This window comes from Prunus persica, chromosome G2, assembly GCF_000346465.2.
Source record: "Prunus persica cultivar Lovell chromosome G2, Prunus_persica_NCBIv2, whole genome shotgun sequence".
NCBI classification, from domain to species: domain Eukaryota; kingdom Viridiplantae; phylum Streptophyta; class Magnoliopsida; order Rosales; family Rosaceae; genus Prunus; species Prunus persica.
Window position 1 is genome coordinate 20,317,709 of NC_034010.1, and position 20,288 is coordinate 20,337,996.

Genomic DNA, 20,288 nt, shown 5'->3' on the forward strand with positions numbered 1-20,288 from the left:
AAGGGAACTGTGTTTTTCTGCTTTGGATATAATTATTTTATGATACGAGAACTTATCTCAACCATTACTAAACATGACATCTTTTGGTGGCCGGCTGTGAAAACATTACTTTGATTATAGATTTTTTGTATGGAGATAACTTTGATTAGGCGCGTTTTAGTAGACTTTCATAACAAGTTGGGGAGGGAAGAAGTTCAAGTGGTTTTAGTAAGATCATCTAATACAGCAACCTTTACTTGAGTAAATACATGAACGTACTGATTAGCCACAAAACAAGAACAAAAGTCAAATAATTAGATCTCAATTTGCGGAGACCACAGGAGCCAAGCCAAGGACTAAAATATAATGCGGTGAGAGTGATGTGTGCTGTATATGCCGGCTTCTCTAGAATCATAGCTCAGCTGGCATCCACCCAGCATGACCTAATCAAGCCCCGAAAGCTTCAAAAGACTTGGTCCGATTCCCCATAGGCTATAGATATACATACAATCTCTCTCTCTCTCTCTCTCTCTCTCTCTCTCTCTCATATACATAGATGAGGATCTAAGAAAGAGCCAAAGTCTTGGTCTTGCAGGGCGTTCTACTCAAAAAGAGCCATGCAAAAATCAACTCACTGCTGCTCTGCTCAACACCACTGATCTTTTTTTTTTCCTTTCTGCAAAGCCTATAACTCTCTGTCATTATGAGTTGTATCAGAATTTGCTTGGCCGCATCTCTGCGGAGGATAACCAGTGGGTGCAAGAAAACCAGAAAGCAAGGGAAACTTTCTTCGAGCTTTGATGTGCCTGCAACCTCATCTTTTGCAGCCATGGAAGTCTCTAACCAATTCAAGCAAGTGTTTGAGGTCATGGATTCAAATGGGGATGGGAAAATTTCCCCTCTTGAGCTCAGTGAAGTGCTCTCATGCCTTGGATACAAGAAGTCCATTGCCACAAAGGAAGCTGAAGGAATTGTGAGAGAAATGGATTGTAATGGAGATGGTTTTATAGACTTGGAAGAGTTCATGAATGCTGTGAATATTGATAGGTCAAGGAAAATGAATAAGAATAAGAATAAGAATAGTGGGTGTGGAAATGAGGAAGAAGACTCTGAGCTCATGGATGCTTTTCTTATTTTTGACACTGATAAGAATGGGAAAATTTCAGCCAAGGAGTTGCAGAGGGTTTTGGTTAGCCTTGGATGCCAAAGATGCAGTCTTAGAGAGTGCAGACAGATGATCAAAGGGGTTGATAAGAATGGAGATGGAGCAGTGGATTTTGAAGAATTTAGGTTGATGATGACAAGAAATTATGTGAGTTGAAGATCAATAGGATTAAGTCAGATCAAGTCAGGCTAGCTGCAGGAAAGAAGATGAGTTCAATCATTTCCAGGATCAATTTTAGAATGCATATATCTAATTTGTGTAAAGAGTTCAATCTTTTTCCAAAGAAAAAGGGTTGATTGTGTAACAGATATGCTTTAAATTTTGGCAGATTATTATGCCCTCTCACTTTCTCCCTCTTTGGGCATGTTTACGTATCAGTAATGGAGAAAGTAAGGAATCAGATAATTTAGGAATCGGGGAACTACTGAATCGGTATGGGAAGAATCATTCCCATTAAGCTGTTTACTAAACATACGAAATTAGTAAAGGAATGAGGTTGATTCCCATTGTTATTGTTTACTAATTTTCATGAATCAGAATCCAAATTAATTTGATTACTAAAATGCCCTACATATTTTCACCACATCACATATATAAAATTCACCCAAAACCAAAAGCTATAGGAAAAGGGGTTTTGAATTAATCAGTAAGAGGGAATCCGTTATTAAAGAAAATTATCAGCAATTTATTCTGAACCAAAAGCTAGACAAGCTAACTTGGCTAAGAAATCTTTGATCAAGTGAGATAAAATTCACAAAAGAAGTCACCTAAGGGCTAAGCAGTTGCAAAGAGCACATCCAAAACTAACATAAGCAAATAAAATTCACAAAATAAACTCCAATAAATATTTATCTTTCACCTACGTAACTAGTAAATAATCAAATAATAATAATTTGCATAATCTTCATACGATTAAATACAAAATAGTCAAACTACCAAAAGAAGAGATATATAATCTCCACAAAAGTCATTCACCCATTACTCATCAATCGCAATCACTATAAGCCATGCTCCATAAGATTAAATACATAATCTTTTTTTTCTTCATCAGTCATGGTAAAGAAGACCCTCAGCAAATCGTGCTCTTTGGCTAAAATATTGGTGATACGAAATACTTGCAAAGGAGTTAGGAATTCTATTTTCCTCAATTCACCACCAAGGTTAGCTTGCATATCAGCAAGATCCTTCTCTGTTGAAAGAACATTAACCAAACCTGCAAGTTGAGGTGCCATTCCGGCTACGGCTTCAGCCATAAGTCCAAATTTGTTAGACATTTCATTCAAAGCATTTACCTTCTTACGAGGATTACTTGGACCACTTGCTACATCTTGTGCGGGTCTCTTCTGTTGGGCACGTTGTTGGGCACTTGAGGGTTGGGGATTTGGTTGTGTAAAAGTTGTCTCATCATCTTCTAAATCCTCAACATCATCAAATTGAGATCCGTCATATTCTGAACCCCCATATTGTGACCCACCATCAGGATGTGAAAACATCTCCTCAATAAAATCATCACCCACACTTCTATTCTGATGAACACTTGCATCATCTCGCCTAACGTCTTCTTCATATACTACCAACATGGTTAACTATGACAATATCATCAATTTATTTATCCATGATCATACTTTGTTTTGCGATGAATGTGAAGACAGAAGATAGAAGAAAAAGAAAAAGGTGGATAGATAGATAGATGGAGTGACTTACATAGTTTCTGCTGCTCCAGGGAGGCTGTGTTGTAACGTTAAGGGTTTGAGTTGTTTGAACTCCTTCTGGCGTGTATTTTTATTTTTTTTAGGGTTTGAGTTATTTTGGAATTATAGTAAAGTGGTAAGGGTATTTTTGGAAGTTAATAAGAGAAAGCAGGAATGGGAATCGTATCGACTAGTCCCCCCTAGTCGATCTGATACCTAGTTTTGAGGGAATGTGATTACGGATTTTGAGGTGGGGCCCACTTATTTTTTCATTCCTGATTGCAAGTAAACGCAGGGGAAGTCAGGAATGGAAATCATTCCCTTTCCTCCCATACCCATTACTGATACGTAAACATGCCCTTTGACTGCACTCGCTAATATTCTCTCTCTCTCTCTCTCTCTCATATGTTCGACACAATTTTTGTCCGTAGCGTGGGTCCTCTCTATCTTTCGTTCAATCATTTCTAGGGTTTTAGAAAGCATATTGGCTGGGTTGCTTCTTATCTTGTGTGATGTGTCAAGAAAAAAACCAAAACAATGCTAGATGGCAGTCTTCCTGAATACACAGCTTCTTTGTTTTGACTTGCCAACCAATGACGAAAAAACTCATTCAACCAAAGTCATAATATATTTTTTGAATCCTTATCCAAAGATCCTATAATTTATCATTTAACAGTAAAAACCCACTCTTCAACTTCAAGGTCATTTGACATTTTTGTTTTTTGAACAAACAAAAACCTTACAAAGAATATCGTCGAGGGATCTTTACACCATGCAAATCAAAGTGTAATTTATGTAAAATACCTTCAGAAAAATGACATAGCCAAATACAAGAATTCGTACAAGCATGTCCTTATTTTATGAGGATGTTGGTGTAGACTTCCCAAAGTTTGAACAAGTATATTCAAAAGAAAGATTCGAGAGTTCAAAGATATATGCTCAAGTTCAAAAAGTGCTTTGAATTAGTTGTATCTCTCAAGTGCAAGAATGTTAATTAAAAGTTGGAAAGTTCTATGAACTCATTAGATTTTGTCGTTTTCTATATCCTTTTCTTGTTTCACGCATAATTTTAAACTCTGTTATAACTTTAGTGAAAGTCATACTTGATTCCAGGAGAAGTGTGGTTCATCATGTGCAAGGGCGGAACCAGAAATTTTTCAATGGGTTGGTTAGCTATATTTATTAGCTAAAAATTTAATGATCTTTGTTCTGTACTTACAATTTCTATAATCTTTGTAGAAACAAAAATATACATTAAATCATATAAACCACACTAATTCATAGCTCAATGTCAATTGACTAATTTCCAATATTTTAAAAAAAAAAAAATATTTGGAGACAAGTAATATTGGGGGAAGGAAAATCAAACCTTAGACAACGGTAAATGGTCTTAACTATTTGAGCTACAAACTCCTTGTAATTTCCAATAAACTTTAACTTAAAACAAATACGTATTAAATGTAACTAAAAACAATTTATTATCAAAACAAAAATATGTTCAACAACATAATTGAAAGTGTACCTATTTTATGTGTATTTTATTTTGCCATGGAACTAAATTGATAAAGAAATGAATTTTTTTTGGACTTTAATAGGTTAATATACAATGGGCTATATTTGAAAGAAAGCAAATATATAGGTTTAATATTTTTTTACCCCCAAAACCTCACTGGGCTACAGTGGTAGTTCCGCCCACGATCATGTGGAGAATAGGTGTGGAAGGACTATGGTTAAATGGTTTAAATATTTTAAAGTATACGATATCTTTCTATGAGATCTTTTAGTCATGTCTTGTGCCTTTATTTAGATTATGAGAGTACATTATATTGCTTTGATTCTTCTCACATATATATGAGTGACAATACCCAGTCAAATTTCAAGTGTTTTTTTATTGGAGTGAATATCCTTGGTGAGATTTGAAGTTGAAGCATGTTTTTATTTGGTTATTTAACTTTTGTGAAGCTTAAATCGTGGGTTGTATTAATGTTGGCTATTTTACACGCTACACTCCAAGTTGTTCAATTAAAGTTTGGTTAACCTTTTGATAATGTCTTGAGTTATTGTTGCTTATTTCTTGGAAGTTAGCTAACGGTTGGTGATTATCTCTGAGATCAATAATATTGGGAAGTTAGTTGCTTGTTTGTGTTGAGTCTTTGTTCTTATGCTTTGTTTTGTTTGAGGACCAGTAAAACCTGAATTATGGGTATTTTATATGTGCATTATTTCTTCTATTTTTATACCCTTCATATTTGGTTTTTTAAGGACAAATTGATTAAAAAGAGGCTTATTATTTTACTTTCCTTATTTTTAGCTTTTTTGTGCTCTTAAAAGGTGTTTGACGGAAAATCAACCTTTTGGAGGAATTTTAGCGCAAGGTCAATTGGAGGTGAAAACTAAGACATTAAGATCATTGTGTAGAATTTTTACGAATTTTTCATGGAGGCAATTGTTCCAAAATTTCAAGGCAAGATATCCTAAGTTGAAATCCCGTCAGAACTGTGCTACTATGAAAGATTAAAGATGTGAAGACTTTCCCAATTTTTCCAAGTAACATGTGATATATGGCTGGAAATCCACTCTTTCAAAATTCATACACAACGGATAGAGGTGTTTCTTTCTGTCACCTGATGGATAGAGGTTCATATGCAAGAATGGAAACAGTAAATGAACGGTTGGCCCATGTGTTCTACTCTATGCACTGACTCAATTTACAAGAATTCTATAGTGAGGGCCTTAGTCCTTAGGTAAGGTTATATCTCTTAATCGTTAGATCAAATTGGTTACTTGTTGGATCAAATTAGTTAGCCTGATCTAACGATTAATAAATAAGACTTCACCTAAGAACCATATATAAAACCCTCACTATAGAATGACTCCACTAATTTAATCCATGCATATTGTATTTGGGCCAATTTGACTTGGCAAAAATATCAAGGAAATACAGCGCACTAGGCCATTCATGAAGCCTGTACACATGGGATGGGCCAATTTTGATCTGAAATACATGTTGTAACTTGTAAGGTTTGTCCAGGGCTTTTTGGTTTTTTGGAACGACCGGGGCTTATTGATGCATTTATTTCGAGCTGAGAACTTGAACTTCAGCAAACTCCTAGATAGTTTGATGAAGAAATAAAAGCTAGGATATTCTTTTGTGTCAAAACCTCTGGGCATTTTTCATGTCCGTTAACCTCACGAATTGGCACTTCTTGGGAGCCGAATTTGCTTATTCTTCTAGAAATTTTTTGACGGATTTGGACTATTTTATAGATAGACATGGATTATTTATGTCTATTTCTCTCATCACGTGATGACATATATATGTTTTTCTCTTCCCATCTAGTATACCAAGGGGACGTGAAAATGCAATCTTTTTCTTTTATTCTCCTCTCAAAACTGATTAGAACTTTCGAACTGACAAAAGTAAGCAAATATAATCATGCACAGAACCCTAATTGCAGCTTTGGGGATACTTAAATACACAAAAAACTTATAGGCATAAACTGCCTGTTCATTTTAATATAGTCACGATTTGATGGCTGTTATCTTCAGAGTTCAGGCAAACTCTTCTTTTTAGTACAGTCGACATGTAACCCACAATCCCAACATGAATATAATTCTTGCACTTATTTATTTGAGTATGTTTGCTCATCACATACAAACAGTAAATTAAATATATATGCTTGTCAATCAAGACAATTTTGTTCTTGTTCTTGGATAGCTTAAGTTAGTAGGTCTGATCACAAAACATCCTAGAGCGATAATTTTTGTATCCCAACTTGATTTATCCATTTTTCAATGAATTATTATATATGGGGACAATTTTTTATGTGGGTATTAAATTAAACTGAAGATTATAAATTACTTCTTTTTTTTCTTCCTAGTATCGTCTAATTAATTATTAATCTTACCAAAATCTCAAACTTGTGGGTAGAATGTTTAGTTGCACTTCCAAATATGTGGGAGACCGTATTTTTTTGACTTAGACATATATATATATACATATACCAATTAATTACTTTGGTTAATAATATAAAAGTTCACTTATATCATGGGTGGATAATGTTCTTATAATTCATTTTGGTGGTGTAATAATGAATGACCAAAGATTTGGATCCAAGCCTAATGTGTCAAAACAAAACCATGTATGCTTTTTCAAATTGATTTTCTTAATTTATAAATACAAGTAATAGCCTAAATTGCTCTAATCCATGAGAAGGGGAATTCGAGCTTGGATGTAAAAAGAGTTGGATCATTACCCTGGCCAACTGAACTAACTCACTCAAGTTTGCTTTTCAAATTGATTCTTAAAATGCCATATATATGCCAAAATGCTTCTTAGTTGGTTGCTTTAAAGAAAGCCATTATTTTGAAATGGGTTCCAAAACTTAGTACCCCACAAAGGGTGTATTAAATCATAAAATTGTAGGAGCGTAGTAGTTTATAGAGAAGCAACCCCTATCTATCTACCAATTAAGCAAGCAAGCAACCAAACCAATCATATCAAACCCCCTAACAAAGTTAGAGCGTTGACATTATTGTAAGCCAATTGCATTTCTGGATTTAAATTCATTTTAAAGAGGCCAAACAAGCAGGTGAACAGATGACCACCACAAATAATTTCCATTGATTCCAAATCCATCGCCATCTATATCACATGGCAACCTCAGTTTTTGCTCGGCTGTTTAGGCCCTAAAATATTCCCAATGCTCAATGCAAATTTCCATTAATTTCAGTTTAATATTAACCGAAAAAGTCTCAATTGGCTTTGGATTGGCCTTCAATTCCATCGAGGCCAAGAAACGATGCAACAATCTCAAGCCACTTCGAGTGAAAAGCGGCTTGTGGGAGAGTGAGAACATGCAGCATTGTGGCAGATTCGAAGCCCCATAGGTGCCCTTCACATGGAAGATTGGAAGTGATACTAATTTTTTATTTAATTAATTACTTTTTGGAGTGGTCCATATATAGGGTTCTTTATGGATTAGCTTTATAATTAATAACATAATTTTTTATTTGGATTTAGATAATGGGGTTCAATTATAGTTTAATAAAAGGGTTCGAGTTGATTAAGATAAGCACCACAATATTTAATTATATTAGTTTTGTACTGTCGACAAAGCCAAAGCTAGCTAAGCTAACTTTCATTTCTTCTACTCTACTCTCTTAAGGGAAGACTATGTTTTTCTTGAAGACTTAACTTTCATTCATATGTATGTTCACCAAATTCAACAAATAAATTGTTTCTTAATTGTTTTTCTTCTGAATTTTTAAGATTGTGTTCAATGAACCCCGTGAACTCAACGCTGCTTTGGACTTGGTTGCACTTCACGTATGAACCCAAGAATCTTGGTCTAGGACCAAGCTACTCTAGCTAAGATTATGACACAAACAATTCCTTAAATTGAGGTACTACCCGCAGATAATGGGCTTAGTCAGATTGGCTAGAGCGGATATGCTTCCCACTCTACACTCGAGTTTGAATCCTCATTCTTGTAGTTTAAATTAGTTTAAAGTAAATTATCACTAAGGATATATGCATCATGGAAGTAAAGTTGACACATAAAATATATTTGTAACATTAATATCTGCACTTGCAAATATAATTAATTAAAGTGATGTGATACGTAGTGTTCATTCCATGATGTGTCTGCTTATGGGTTCGTTTATATATATAAACGAACCAAAACTTGAACTTCAAAGTGCATGGAAGTAAATATGGATTAATTTTAAATTAGTTCAAGATTTGACAGGTGAAGCTTGCTAATAATAAGTGAATGAAGCATGAGAAAAGGTGTTTGAATCTAGCTAATGGACTTTGAAGGGTTATTGGTGATGAAGAGAATATAAATTTGAAGTTTCAATACCTAAAAAATTTAGAGTTGGTGTGGCTGAATGCGCCGTTGACTGCCTCAAGAAAACGATGGTTTGTTTTAAAATAAAAGTTTTAAGTTTCTGTTTGTTTCTTGAGAGAAAGAGAGGGATGGTTTGCGGTGTTAGATATCACTACAAATAATTTTCTAATATTAAGGGGTGTTTCTTAGAGAAAGAGAGGGAGGAGAGGACTTGACATTGATATTAAGCTTGCTAAGGGTTAGAATGACAGCTTGTATCTGCATATGAAAAGTACATTGATTAATTTGGTTTAACAAGTAATGGATCCAGTGTCACATATCTCTCAACCCATCTTGAAATTTAGATAATGAAGAAATTTTAAGACTTTTGCAGGTTTGAGTTGAACAACAAGTAGGGAAAGACAAAAAATTAACCTATATAAGTTTTGTTATACGCAAATTTTCTCTTTTCAGATAATCTGATAAGTTACATACTTTTAATCTGAATTATTCATCTCATGGAATATGACATTCTAAAACACTAACGTTTCTTAAATAAAAGAGTCAAACTTAATTATATATGTATATATATTTTGAGAAGTCAAACTGAAAAGGATTTAGAATTTCAGAGTGACTGAAAAACTGGTTAATTACATACATATTTTCTCGTTCAATAGTTCAACCAACACAATATTGTAGCCGACGTCCCTTCTCTAATCCTCTCAAACCAGAGCTTAAGAGATAACTAATCTTCTACAATTATAATTAGTTTAACTGATCACTAGCTGGTATTAACCAACTCCTTGCTGTATTAGCATCTCAAGTGGACTTTGAGCTGCCAAATGATTTGGCTTGTTCTGTGTTTATAATTTTATGCTTGACTTGATAGATTGCTAACATTAATGTTGTCCATAAAATAATAGAGCTAGAGTAATTCTTCTGGCCACCTTTAATCTTAGTCTTTAAATTAAGAGATGTGGAGGCAAAAGTAAAGTTGGAATACATAAGATTACCATATTTAACCAAAGTGTAGTATCGTCATTATACTCAATACGTGCAATGGTCGTATATGATATACATTTTGATTTCTCAATAAATTAGAGAGTTAAATTCTTGACTTATCCTAATCCCAACTCATTTTCTCGTACACTCTCGCTACTTGGACTAGCCTCAATAAAGTTGTTTATAATATCAACCTGTATTAATATCTAGATTTATAGTATGCCCTCACATTTTTAGTTACCTACACAAGTACAAATCCAGTACTCTTTGTTTCGCACACAAATACCCAATATAGTAAAATGACCTTAAATATCGTCGTACAATACAACTAGGTTAAAAAAAAAACTGTTTTTATAAAGAGTGTGAGTGACAGAGCAATGAAATGGGGATTTGATTGATTCATGAAGATTGAGCGCGTGTGAGAGACAGTGACACCCCCACACCAAAATGATCTCTCTCTCTCTCTCTCTCTCTCTCTCTCTCTCTCTCTCTCTCTCTCTCTCTCTCTCTCTCTCTCTCTCACTCACACTCAAAACATCAAATCAAACCAAAACACCAAACAAAGAGAGCTTTCATTTCATTCGACCTCTCCAGCACATAAAAAGGCCTCTCTCTCTCTCTCTCTCTCTCTCTCTCTCTCTCTCTCTCTCATATTCATTCACGCCCACACGCTGTGGTTTGCCATTCAACCTACACCGAGCACCATTGACGATGCAGTCAAACTGTCTCCCATATCATTTATGTTCCAATGGCCCTCACTTCTTCAAGTTAATTGCATCACTGCAGCTGCTTCCCAATTCATCATCAATTTATAACCAAAATTAATTCTAACGAAAAACATTAAAAATAAAAAACAAACACATGTTTCATCAAAAGAAAAACCCTTTATACTTATGTACTTTCCTGACCATATAGCTCAGTCAAAATGACATCATTTAGATTGAACCCATTCCAATTTTGCTATAACATAAAGACAAAAATCTTGCATACAATTATAGTTTTTCTTTTCTTTTCTTTTTTTGTTTCCTCAAGAAATAAAAAAATTTGGAATATCATTACCATGTATATATGGACATGTATGGATGTGGAGAAGCATGAAGCATGGGGACATGACTTTGGTTGGAAGTTTGGTTTCCTTGCATTCCGCGAGAGAGATTCAAGTTTAAGCAAGCAAGTTAGCTAGCGATCGATCAAGTGTGTAAAACCATGCACGTGCGTATGAGTCGGACGCTTGCGTCAGCAACTGAGAGAGCCTCACTACATGCCAACATATCCAACGGTGCCGTGATCACCTATAAAAAAAACTTATACAAATAAATCCAATTTTGTTAATCAACGACTCTTGTTGGTTGTGATCATCGATTTAATTCCATTCATATATATGCCAAATTAAATTTTCGAGGCCTAATTCTTTGTGCATCAATTTATATGAAACGTTTATTTGGACAGAGAGATATTATAAAAAATTTAATACATGAAATATGTATGACCGTTCGACTTCATACGTGGACAAATTTGACTCTAATACTACAAAAGAAAGTTCAGGTTCAACCCGAAAATTAATTAGCAACTTTCTATAAGTCCTTGCTATACTAACTAGGTTACTTTCCAATTTCTTCAAATCCTCACATTAACCAAAAATCTACTGTAAAGAACTCATCAAATTCGAACTTATCCAAAAAGTCTCATGATCTTAAAGTCAATTATATCCTAGTGTTTTAGCTGACATGTTGGGATGACTACCCTAAATTAATGTTGAATCACATGCTTAAATTAACTGTGTATAGATCATGCAAGTAAGTAACTATACTTAACTGTTATGGTTTCCAATGCAGCTTATCATATAAGGGCTTAAAGTTCCATTGATTTCACTGTTATTGCTTTTTTTTCTACTTTTTGATACGTTGTCACAATCTTAAGTTAACTAATATGTTTTCATATATACCAACTAGTCTTTGATTTAGTGAAATATTATACAGGTGACGAGAACGATATATATTTGTGATGAGTTCGATACTTATTTGTGGCTAGCTTTATTATTGGTATGTTAACACATTTAACAAATCTATCCTTTATATGTAATAAATATCAAAAGTTTGAATACAACATGACATGACATGCTATTATTTTACATGTTTACTCTAGTATTACTGTATTAAATTCTTGATAAATTTATTATGTACGTACCATATTAAATTCTCGATAAACATGTTGAATAGTACAAATTTGTTGGATTATTTGTCCTAACGAAATTTGGTTTATAAGATGCCCCAATCATTTAAGGGCATGAATAACGACAAAATGGCTTGATGGTAATTAAGCAATTAGGTAAGCCACTAATAATTGGATGGGAAGAGAAGATAGAAGGAGCCGGGGAGAGCCACGTAATCACACAAATCAGAAACTTGAAAAGACATCAACTGATGGAGGGGAGGGGAGGGAGGGAGGATCAAAACGAACGAGGGTCGCCCGTAAGACACGCCCTGACTCCCCCTCCGCCGACCCCAATTGCTAGCGGGCGGGCCCCACTTCAATTTCCCATGAGACCGACTCCCCACCCCCAGTGAAATGACAACTCCACCCCGGCCTGCTGCTTCTTCCAGTTAAAGAAATTACGTGTCACATGACTCACATGCAGTTCCAGTCTTATTCCTTTTCCATTATGATCACTTACTAGTCACAAAACCAAGATTTATAACCTTTTCCATTAGGCTTACATTTAGATGGTGTTAGTTGTTAATTAATTAAAAGCACCTCGTTAGGCAGATGGAAAGTTTGCTATAATGAATGAATTAATTAATGCTCGAAGTTCATACAAGTATCGTTGTAGCGGAGAATAAATTCTGAAAAGTCTCACAACACTTTGTATATATCTGTTTCATTACGTGATAAACGAAATAAACTATAAAATTGTGTCATGAAAGTTTTGCAACTCGCTAGCTGACTAGGTCTTAAAAGCTCAAAATTAAAGAGAGAAGTAGGTTTTTGTTGGGTATACAATTTACAAAGGGGTTAAGAGAAATAAAGCAGGAGTAAATAACCGGGTGAAGAAATGAGCTTAGTTTCTTTGTGAAGGCATGTGTTTCTCATTCCTGGTTTTTAATTAAATTCTGCATCGATGAGTGAGACTAGTGATATATATCATAAGGCATATGCAGACTGCAGGAGAGAAGAAAGATATATATTGCCTGCCTGTTATCAAGGTTAGGAGATTGAGCGTATGCACATGAAAATTAAGCAATAAATCAAGGTTAGGAGATTGAGCAAAGAAGAGAAGATAGCTAGAAAAATCATGAGTTAGTGAGTGCAGGCTTATAATTAATTAATTAACCATGGACTCATAGTCATGGCAAAAGAAGACAAATTTAATTACAAAAGAAAAAGAGCTTAGGGGAGAGCATGGGGTTCCGGTGTTGGGGCCCGCCGAGGAAGGGAGAGTGAGTGAGAGCAAGAGACAAAGAGGAGGGCGGTGGGACCCACACACCGCCCATGCGCACGCTGTCTTACCAAAAACTAATTGAAGGAGGGTGTCATCATCAACTATCCATCCATCCATCAACCCATCAATCCATGGTACCACATCATCGATCCGATTAAATTCCTCCAGACCTAACCCTAAAATATTATATCCAGCAAGGCACACCAACAACATAACCCAAAAATCAAAAAGCCTCTCTCTCTCTCAAAAGTCTTCTCATCAATCGAAACCCCAAAAAGCTCAATTCATTCATTCAATCCCAACAGTTCTAAAACTGACACCACTACCACCTTCTTCCCTTGAGAGGCCATGGCCAAAATCCCACAACTCTAATTCTCTCTCTCTCTCTCTCTCTCTCTTCCTTTCTTAATTCCTCCCAATTCTTAACCAAAACCAACTACAAAGTTAAGCAAACTCACTCACATGATGATGATGAGAAGAGAAGAACAAGAAGAAGAAGAGTAATTTTGTACAAGGAAGAAAGATGGTTGATTCTTCAGCTCTTTCAGCTGAATATTTGGTGGGTATGCCCTAGAAAGACTTTCCCTTTTCCTTCTTTTCAATTTGGCGAAGATTATTAGCCCCATTCTCTTCCTCACCAAATACCCAAAAAAAACAGGAAAGGAAAAAAAAGAAAAAAAAGAAAGTAAATAGAACAAGCCCTCCATATCTATCTCCCTCGATCCTCAAATATCTTTTGTTGTTGGGTTTTGCTTAATTGCATATATAAGAGCTAGAGAGAGCTAGCTCCTGAGCTCAAAATTAGGTTTGCAAGAAAAATATAGACGCATATATGGATCCAGTAGCAGCACATGGGCGTCCACTGCCTCCTCCTTTTCTTTCTAGAGATCTCCACTTACATCCTCACCACCAATTCCAGCACCACCTCCACCACAACAACCACAATTCCGAAGACGAGCAGAACAGCAGCGGCGGAGGAGGCCTAATTAGCCGCGGCATCAAGCGCGATCGCGACGAGAACACCTCCGCCGCCACCACCTCCTTGGAAGGTAAGGAACTGGGCTCCACCAGTGCCGGGGAGGGCGAGATCACGAGGAGACCCCGGGGCCGCCCCGCGGGCTCCAAGAACAAGGCCAAGCCCCCCATCATCATAACCCGGGACAGCGCCAATGCTCTCCGATCCCACGTCATGGAAGTCGCCAACGGCTGCGATATCATGGACAGCGTCTCCACTTTTGCCAGGCGCAGGCAAAGAGGAGTTTGCATCCTCAGCGGCAGCGGAACCGTCACTAATGTCACTATAAGACAACCGGCCTCCCCGGGATCTGTGGTCACCTTACACGGCAGGTTTGAAATTCTGTCGCTTTCCGGGTCCTTTTTGCCTCCTCCTGCCCCGCCTGCTGCGTCAGGTTTGACTATATACCTGGCCGGCGTGCAGGGCCAGGTGGTTGGGGGAGGGGTTGTGGGCCCACTCCTGGCATCGGGCCCGGTGGTGATCATGGCAGCGTCTTTTGGTAATGCAGCTTATGAGAGGCTGCCTCTGGAGGAGGAGGAGCCTGCTGCCGCAGGGCAGGTGCAGGGAAGCGGACCCCTCGGGTCTCCCGGGGTTGGTGGGCAAGAACATCAACAGCAGTCGATTCAGCAGCAACAACAGCAACTATTGCAAGATCCTAATGCACCGTCGCTTTTTCATGGGATGCCGCAAAGTCTACTAAATTCATGCCAATTGCCTGCTGAGGGATATTGGGGCACAGCACGCCCTCCTTATTGACTGACTGATCGCTAAGCAAGAAAAGAAGCTCACTGTGTTTTTTATTTTTCTCAATCTAAGACGGATGGATGGATCCCTCTTTCTTTTTCTTTCTTTTTTTTTTTCTTCAAATTAAACATCTTTCGATTCTTCTTCTTTTATAAAATTTAGTTGATGTTTAATGAATTAGTTAATTAAAGATGTTGATTAGTTGTCATGGAATTGATTCATCTACATGGGTGTTTGGATTGAAAAATTTGATGGATTTTGGTGGGGGGGTGTTTGGTTTTACTAGTAGTGGAATAGTTACTTCCAATTCACCTCAAGTGATTGTAGCTAGCTTAGAGATGAAGCATCAACAAGTTATGCAAAAAGGTTGGCATTCCATTTCACTCTCTCTCTCTCTGCTGTCTCCCTTCAATTTTTCTTCTTTTTTTTTTTCTTTTTTTTTTTTTGTGTGGTTGGCTTTCTTAGATTAATGTTTGTTCTCGATTTCTTATAGGTTTTGCTTGTATAGAATACACAACTCTTCTTCTTCTTCCTACATCTTCTCTTTTAAAAAACAAAATAAAAATCATCGTGTTCATTGTTATTGTTTGTAGCAGTTACTGATGTTGTTGTGGAAATTAAAGAGGTTTGTTTTAACTTTTAAGTTCGTGACGGTTTCAAGAGTTTGGTGAAAACGTCTTTTCCTCAAGAGAATATAGGGTTCTCTCTCTCTCTCTCTGAATCTCTGACTCAGTGATTTAGCTAGCTAGGGTTTATTATGGAGGTCGACCGAGAAGGACATTGGATACAGGGTCACACGTGCACTGCTCTGTCTCTAAAGCTCCTTTTCGAGGCAACAACCAGAACAAAACTGACCTCAACTCAAGCAAGCGTTAAACTTTCTCTCTCTCTCTCTCTCTCTCTCTCTCCTCAGAAGTAAAGGAACGGAATCAATCAAGCAGCTGAGAGAAATTGAGGTCAGTAAATTTCATAAAAAACGAAAAACAGTACTTATTTTTGTCTTGATTTTCCGATCAAATATTGAGATGCTCCTCGAAACCCTAGCTAGCTATCTCTACTTCTCTATTTGGACATTTCTGCACTTCATCGATAAGAGAGTATCCGGTCATGTTCTTCGTGGACATTATAGCTCTGCTACACATGATTAGACAATTTTTCAGATTCTCTGCCCTAATTATTTTTGGTGCATAAAAGATCTAGTCATGTTCTTAGTGGACATTATAGATATAGATATAGATATATATATATGCCTGGCTTTTAGTTTATTTTAACTTCTTATTTTCCTCCCCTAATTTAATTATTGCCTTTTCTTTTTCCTCTAGATCTTGGTTTGATGAATTTTAGCAGACATTGGTTTTTTTATTTTATTCCCAAAAGAAATCTATAAGGAAGAGGACTTCTTCTTCAAGGTGCAACTGAAACATATATATAGATATAGATTTTCTTTTTTAACTGGCCTTTTTCTTTGATTGTGGTTGTGGAATCTTTTAGATTCTTCAGAGGAGGAATCTGTCCTTCCATAATATTCACAATTTAGTATTCCATCTTTTTATTTATGTCTATAAATAATAACCAAAATTCCTTACAGATTGTACACGAATCTCTCAAATATAGATTTAAAATATTTAAGATATGACAAGTATAGATAAGATGAAGTTTTCTATAGATTTGTGTATAGCAACACAAATAAATAAATATATATATATATCTTAGCTGATATATAGCCTTTATTTTGCCCTTGTGCGTGCAAGTTTTGTTTGTGTATAAATTTGCGTTATAAATTATTTAAACCTTATACAATTTGAGGGGTGATTATTAGGTGGACCATGCATGTCTACTGTGCTTGAGACAATTCAAGTTTATATATATATTCTTTCATCCGCAGTTGTAAACAATGAAGAAATTAAAAAAAAGTAGTAGAAAATATATAACTTACGCACATTAATAACATTCGGAAGTAGACATAAGAGAATTTATATATATATATATATATATATAAATCGTTTCCAGTTCATAATGACGAGCATCACTTTCTTCAAAGTACAATCTGATTGATGAGTTTGTATACAAAGTGTCAATATTCTGTTTCTGTCCTCTTGCTTTCTGCTTTTCGACATCGCCTTAAAAGCTTATCAAAGCTAATTATAAGACCTTCAACCTGTTGCAGTTTTTCATGATCCAAAACACAGCAGGCTTTAACCTTATTTTCCTCGTTAGCCTCAACAGAGTTCGTATATATCATACGTGCGTTATATAGCTTCAGAATCTACTTGCTTCTATTGTGTTCATGCACGTGTGATACTTAACACCTATTATTGTCTTAACTTTGATATGGATTGGTCTATATAGTTCCTATCAGCTTTAACTTTTAGGATCCATATGGTAACTTAAATATGTATTAGGACCTTCCTTTGGTTCAATCATGATAATCCCAGTGGTTAAGTTTGATAAGTTCTTGGAATGCATATATGTAAACCCGTGTTCGGTTCATGGTTATTGATGTGAAGATATGAAGAATTGTCTCACATTGAAAAGTAAGTAAATATTGTAAAGGTTTATAAGGAGTTGGGTCACTCTCCCCATTATTAATTGGTTCAACATCCTTGAATTGAGCCGATCTATCGTTAAGGCAATAGGGCATGTTTCTCTCTTCATATTAAACGGGTATGCTTATAAGTTAAAGGAAACTTGATGTTAAGAAGGAAATAGTTGTTTAGTATTAAATATTAATCCTCTATATCATAAAGCCCTGGTTGTGTCATCACCTTAATCATGTTTCTATGCAGTGTGGAATTTGAATGTGTTAAAGAAAAGACAAATAATATCCCACTTACTATTTACCTTGATTGGAATTTTAATTGTAATAAATTATTATGTACTTACAAATATATCTACATATCCTATCAAATTATCAATCATGAAACGATGGATATTGGTGCGGGTCTTGAGTTGAATTGTTATTATATTCTAATGATTGACACTTCCTAAAAAGAAAATTATACATGTTCCAATGTGTTACGAGGAGTTGTGGATGATGATGATGTTTAATTAAAGTTAAGGTTCCCCAGCCTTCACCATAACCCTAAAGTGGTGCTAGGTCCCATCATTTATTAACTATAAAAAAAAGGGAGCTTCATTAATATACCCAAAATAGGGGCTGAAATTATAAAAAAACCCCACATGGATTGCACTTTAGAAACACACCCAAAACTCATTTACTACATAAAAAATTAGTGTTTAAGTTCTTATAAATTACATGACTGCCATTGATCAATTTAAAAAAGAAGACCAACACAAAAAACTTAAATAGCACCCAAAACAAGCCCAACCCAATTTTATAAAAAAACCCAAACAATTCATTACAAACAAAAGGTCTTGAAAACCGTAGTTTCATTAACGTGTCATGTTAATTAATCATTGTAATGTTCTACACCTTTATTGTCATGTTGATTAATTGTTGTAATGTTCCAGTTTAGGGTAATAACACTGCTATGTCATGTTGATTAATGGTTGTAATGTTCCAGTGTAGAGTAATAACACTGCTAATTTCCTATAACATCCTATTTCTAATGCATGTTTACCCCTGTACTGTTCCAGTGTAGGGTAATAACACTGCTAGTTTCCTATGATATCCTATTTCTAATGCATGTCTACCCATGTAATGTTTCAGTCTAAGGTAATAACATTGCTAGTTTATTGTCATGTTGATTAATGGCTGATGTTCCAATCTAGGGTAATAATATTGCTAGTTTATTGTCATGCTGATTAATGGTTGTAATGTTCTAGTTTAGGGTAATAACAATACTAGTTTCATATGACATCCTATCTCTAATGCATGTTTACTCTTGTAATGTTCCAGTCTAGGGTAATAACACTGCTCGTTTCCTATGATATTCTATTTCTAATGCATATCTACCCCTATAATGTTCTAGTCTAGGGTAATAGCACTGCTATTTCCTATGACATCCTATTTCTAATGCATGTTTATCCCTGTAATGTTCTAGTCTAGGGTAATAACACTGCTAGTTTACTGTCATGTTGATTAATGTTTATCATGTTGCTATTTCTAATACATGTCCACCAAAGAAAAGATGAAGAAAGAACAAACCAGACCAACTCAAAACAAGCTGAGCCCAGATTGTTAATACTATTATGTCATAGAAGTATATTGTTAATACTCTGTCATAGAAGTACATTGTTAATACCCTATCACAGAAGTACATTGTTAAACAAAAATGAGATTCATAACTGAAATAGTAACAAAAGTTGAATCGATCATCAAAGCTTCAAATACATTTCGAAAATCAACTAAAATCCGAAGAGAAACACATAATTGAAGCAAAAGATCAAAAATCTCAAGTACAAACCAAACGACGACGACGACGGCGACGACGATAACAACGACAATGATGTGGCGAAAGAGGAGTAGAGCTCGAAGATGAGGAGTAGAGCTAAAAGCATCTGATCGAGGTTTTTTCAAGGTCTTGAACAATCCGAAAAAAGAAAAAATCAATAGAAGCACGATTTTAGAACAAGAAATTGAAGGTGAAATATTGAAAATTGTAGATTAAAGATGAATAATATAGTTGGACCTGAGACTGAGCTTCAATGGAAGCTCCTCTTGCTCCAACACCAGAGAAAACACCAGCGAGAAAGGAGAAAATAAATATGATTTGATTTTTTGGCAGATTTGGTTTTTTTGGCAGATTTGGTTTTTTGGCAGACATGGAAATATTTGGTTTTATGGCAGATCTGGGCAGATCTGATTTTCCTCTCTTAAATCCATAGTACAAGGACAATATAGGTATTTAACACACACAAATAAACTAAAAAACAACTATTAAATTAAAAAAAATTGATAGCTGTCAATTTTTGGATTTTTTTTGGGTGTGTTTATAGTTTTTAAACGGTGTAGGGTTTCTTTATAAAACCATGTCTAAGATTGGGTATATAACTAAATTTCTATAAAAAAAAATCACTAAACTAGAATTTAAGTCTGCTTAGAAGACCCCTCATCTTATGAAACAATTATTTAGTACATTGAGTGTGTTGTAGTGAACTCTAATAACAATTATGTGAAACTTACTACATAATAGTGAAGTCGAAACCATCTAACATTGTGCACATATGGGAACTTTTTGAGATCAAAATTTCATATAATTGACTATTTTTCTTCTTAATATTGGAAGATATCACAAGTCCGAATCCTCTCAATTGAATGATGAAACAAAAAATATTGACTCTGCGTTTACCAAGAACATACTTAACCATGCAAAAAGTTAGGAATGAATTAATAAAGCATGTATAGTATAATTGTGTTGATAATCCTCAACATCTTGGCATGTATTGTTTTAGCAAAATTAAGGAACAATATTCCAGGTGTCATGTATAGAGTCATACCCTTTTTTTTCTTTACCTCATG

The 20,288-nt window shown here is 35.4% G+C and overlaps 2 protein-coding genes and 1 long non-coding RNA gene across 3 annotated transcripts; 2 read left to right on the plus strand and 1 right to left on the minus strand.

Moving 5' to 3' along the window:
* LOC18787117 (probable calcium-binding protein CML23) lies at positions 167 to 1,498 on the plus strand. Its single transcript, XM_020557541.1, has one exon. It carries the CDS (start codon positions 683 to 685, stop codon positions 1,298 to 1,300), a length of 618 nt encoding a protein of 205 aa, XP_020413130.1. The 5' UTR covers positions 167 to 682; the 3' UTR covers positions 1,301 to 1,498.
* On the plus strand, positions 13,129 to 15,249 carry LOC18786260 (AT-hook motif nuclear-localized protein 22). The gene has a single exon (XM_007220311.2). It carries the CDS (start codon positions 13,940 to 13,942, stop codon positions 14,876 to 14,878), a length of 939 nt encoding a protein of 312 aa, XP_007220373.1. The 5' UTR covers positions 13,129 to 13,939; the 3' UTR covers positions 14,879 to 15,249.
* On the minus strand, positions 19,116 to 19,828 carry LOC109947562. Its single transcript, XR_002270330.1, has 2 exons — positions 19,459 to 19,828; positions 19,116 to 19,349 (listed from the first exon to the last, which is right to left on the minus strand). It is a non-coding gene; the product is annotated as an uncharacterized LOC109947562 (long non-coding RNA).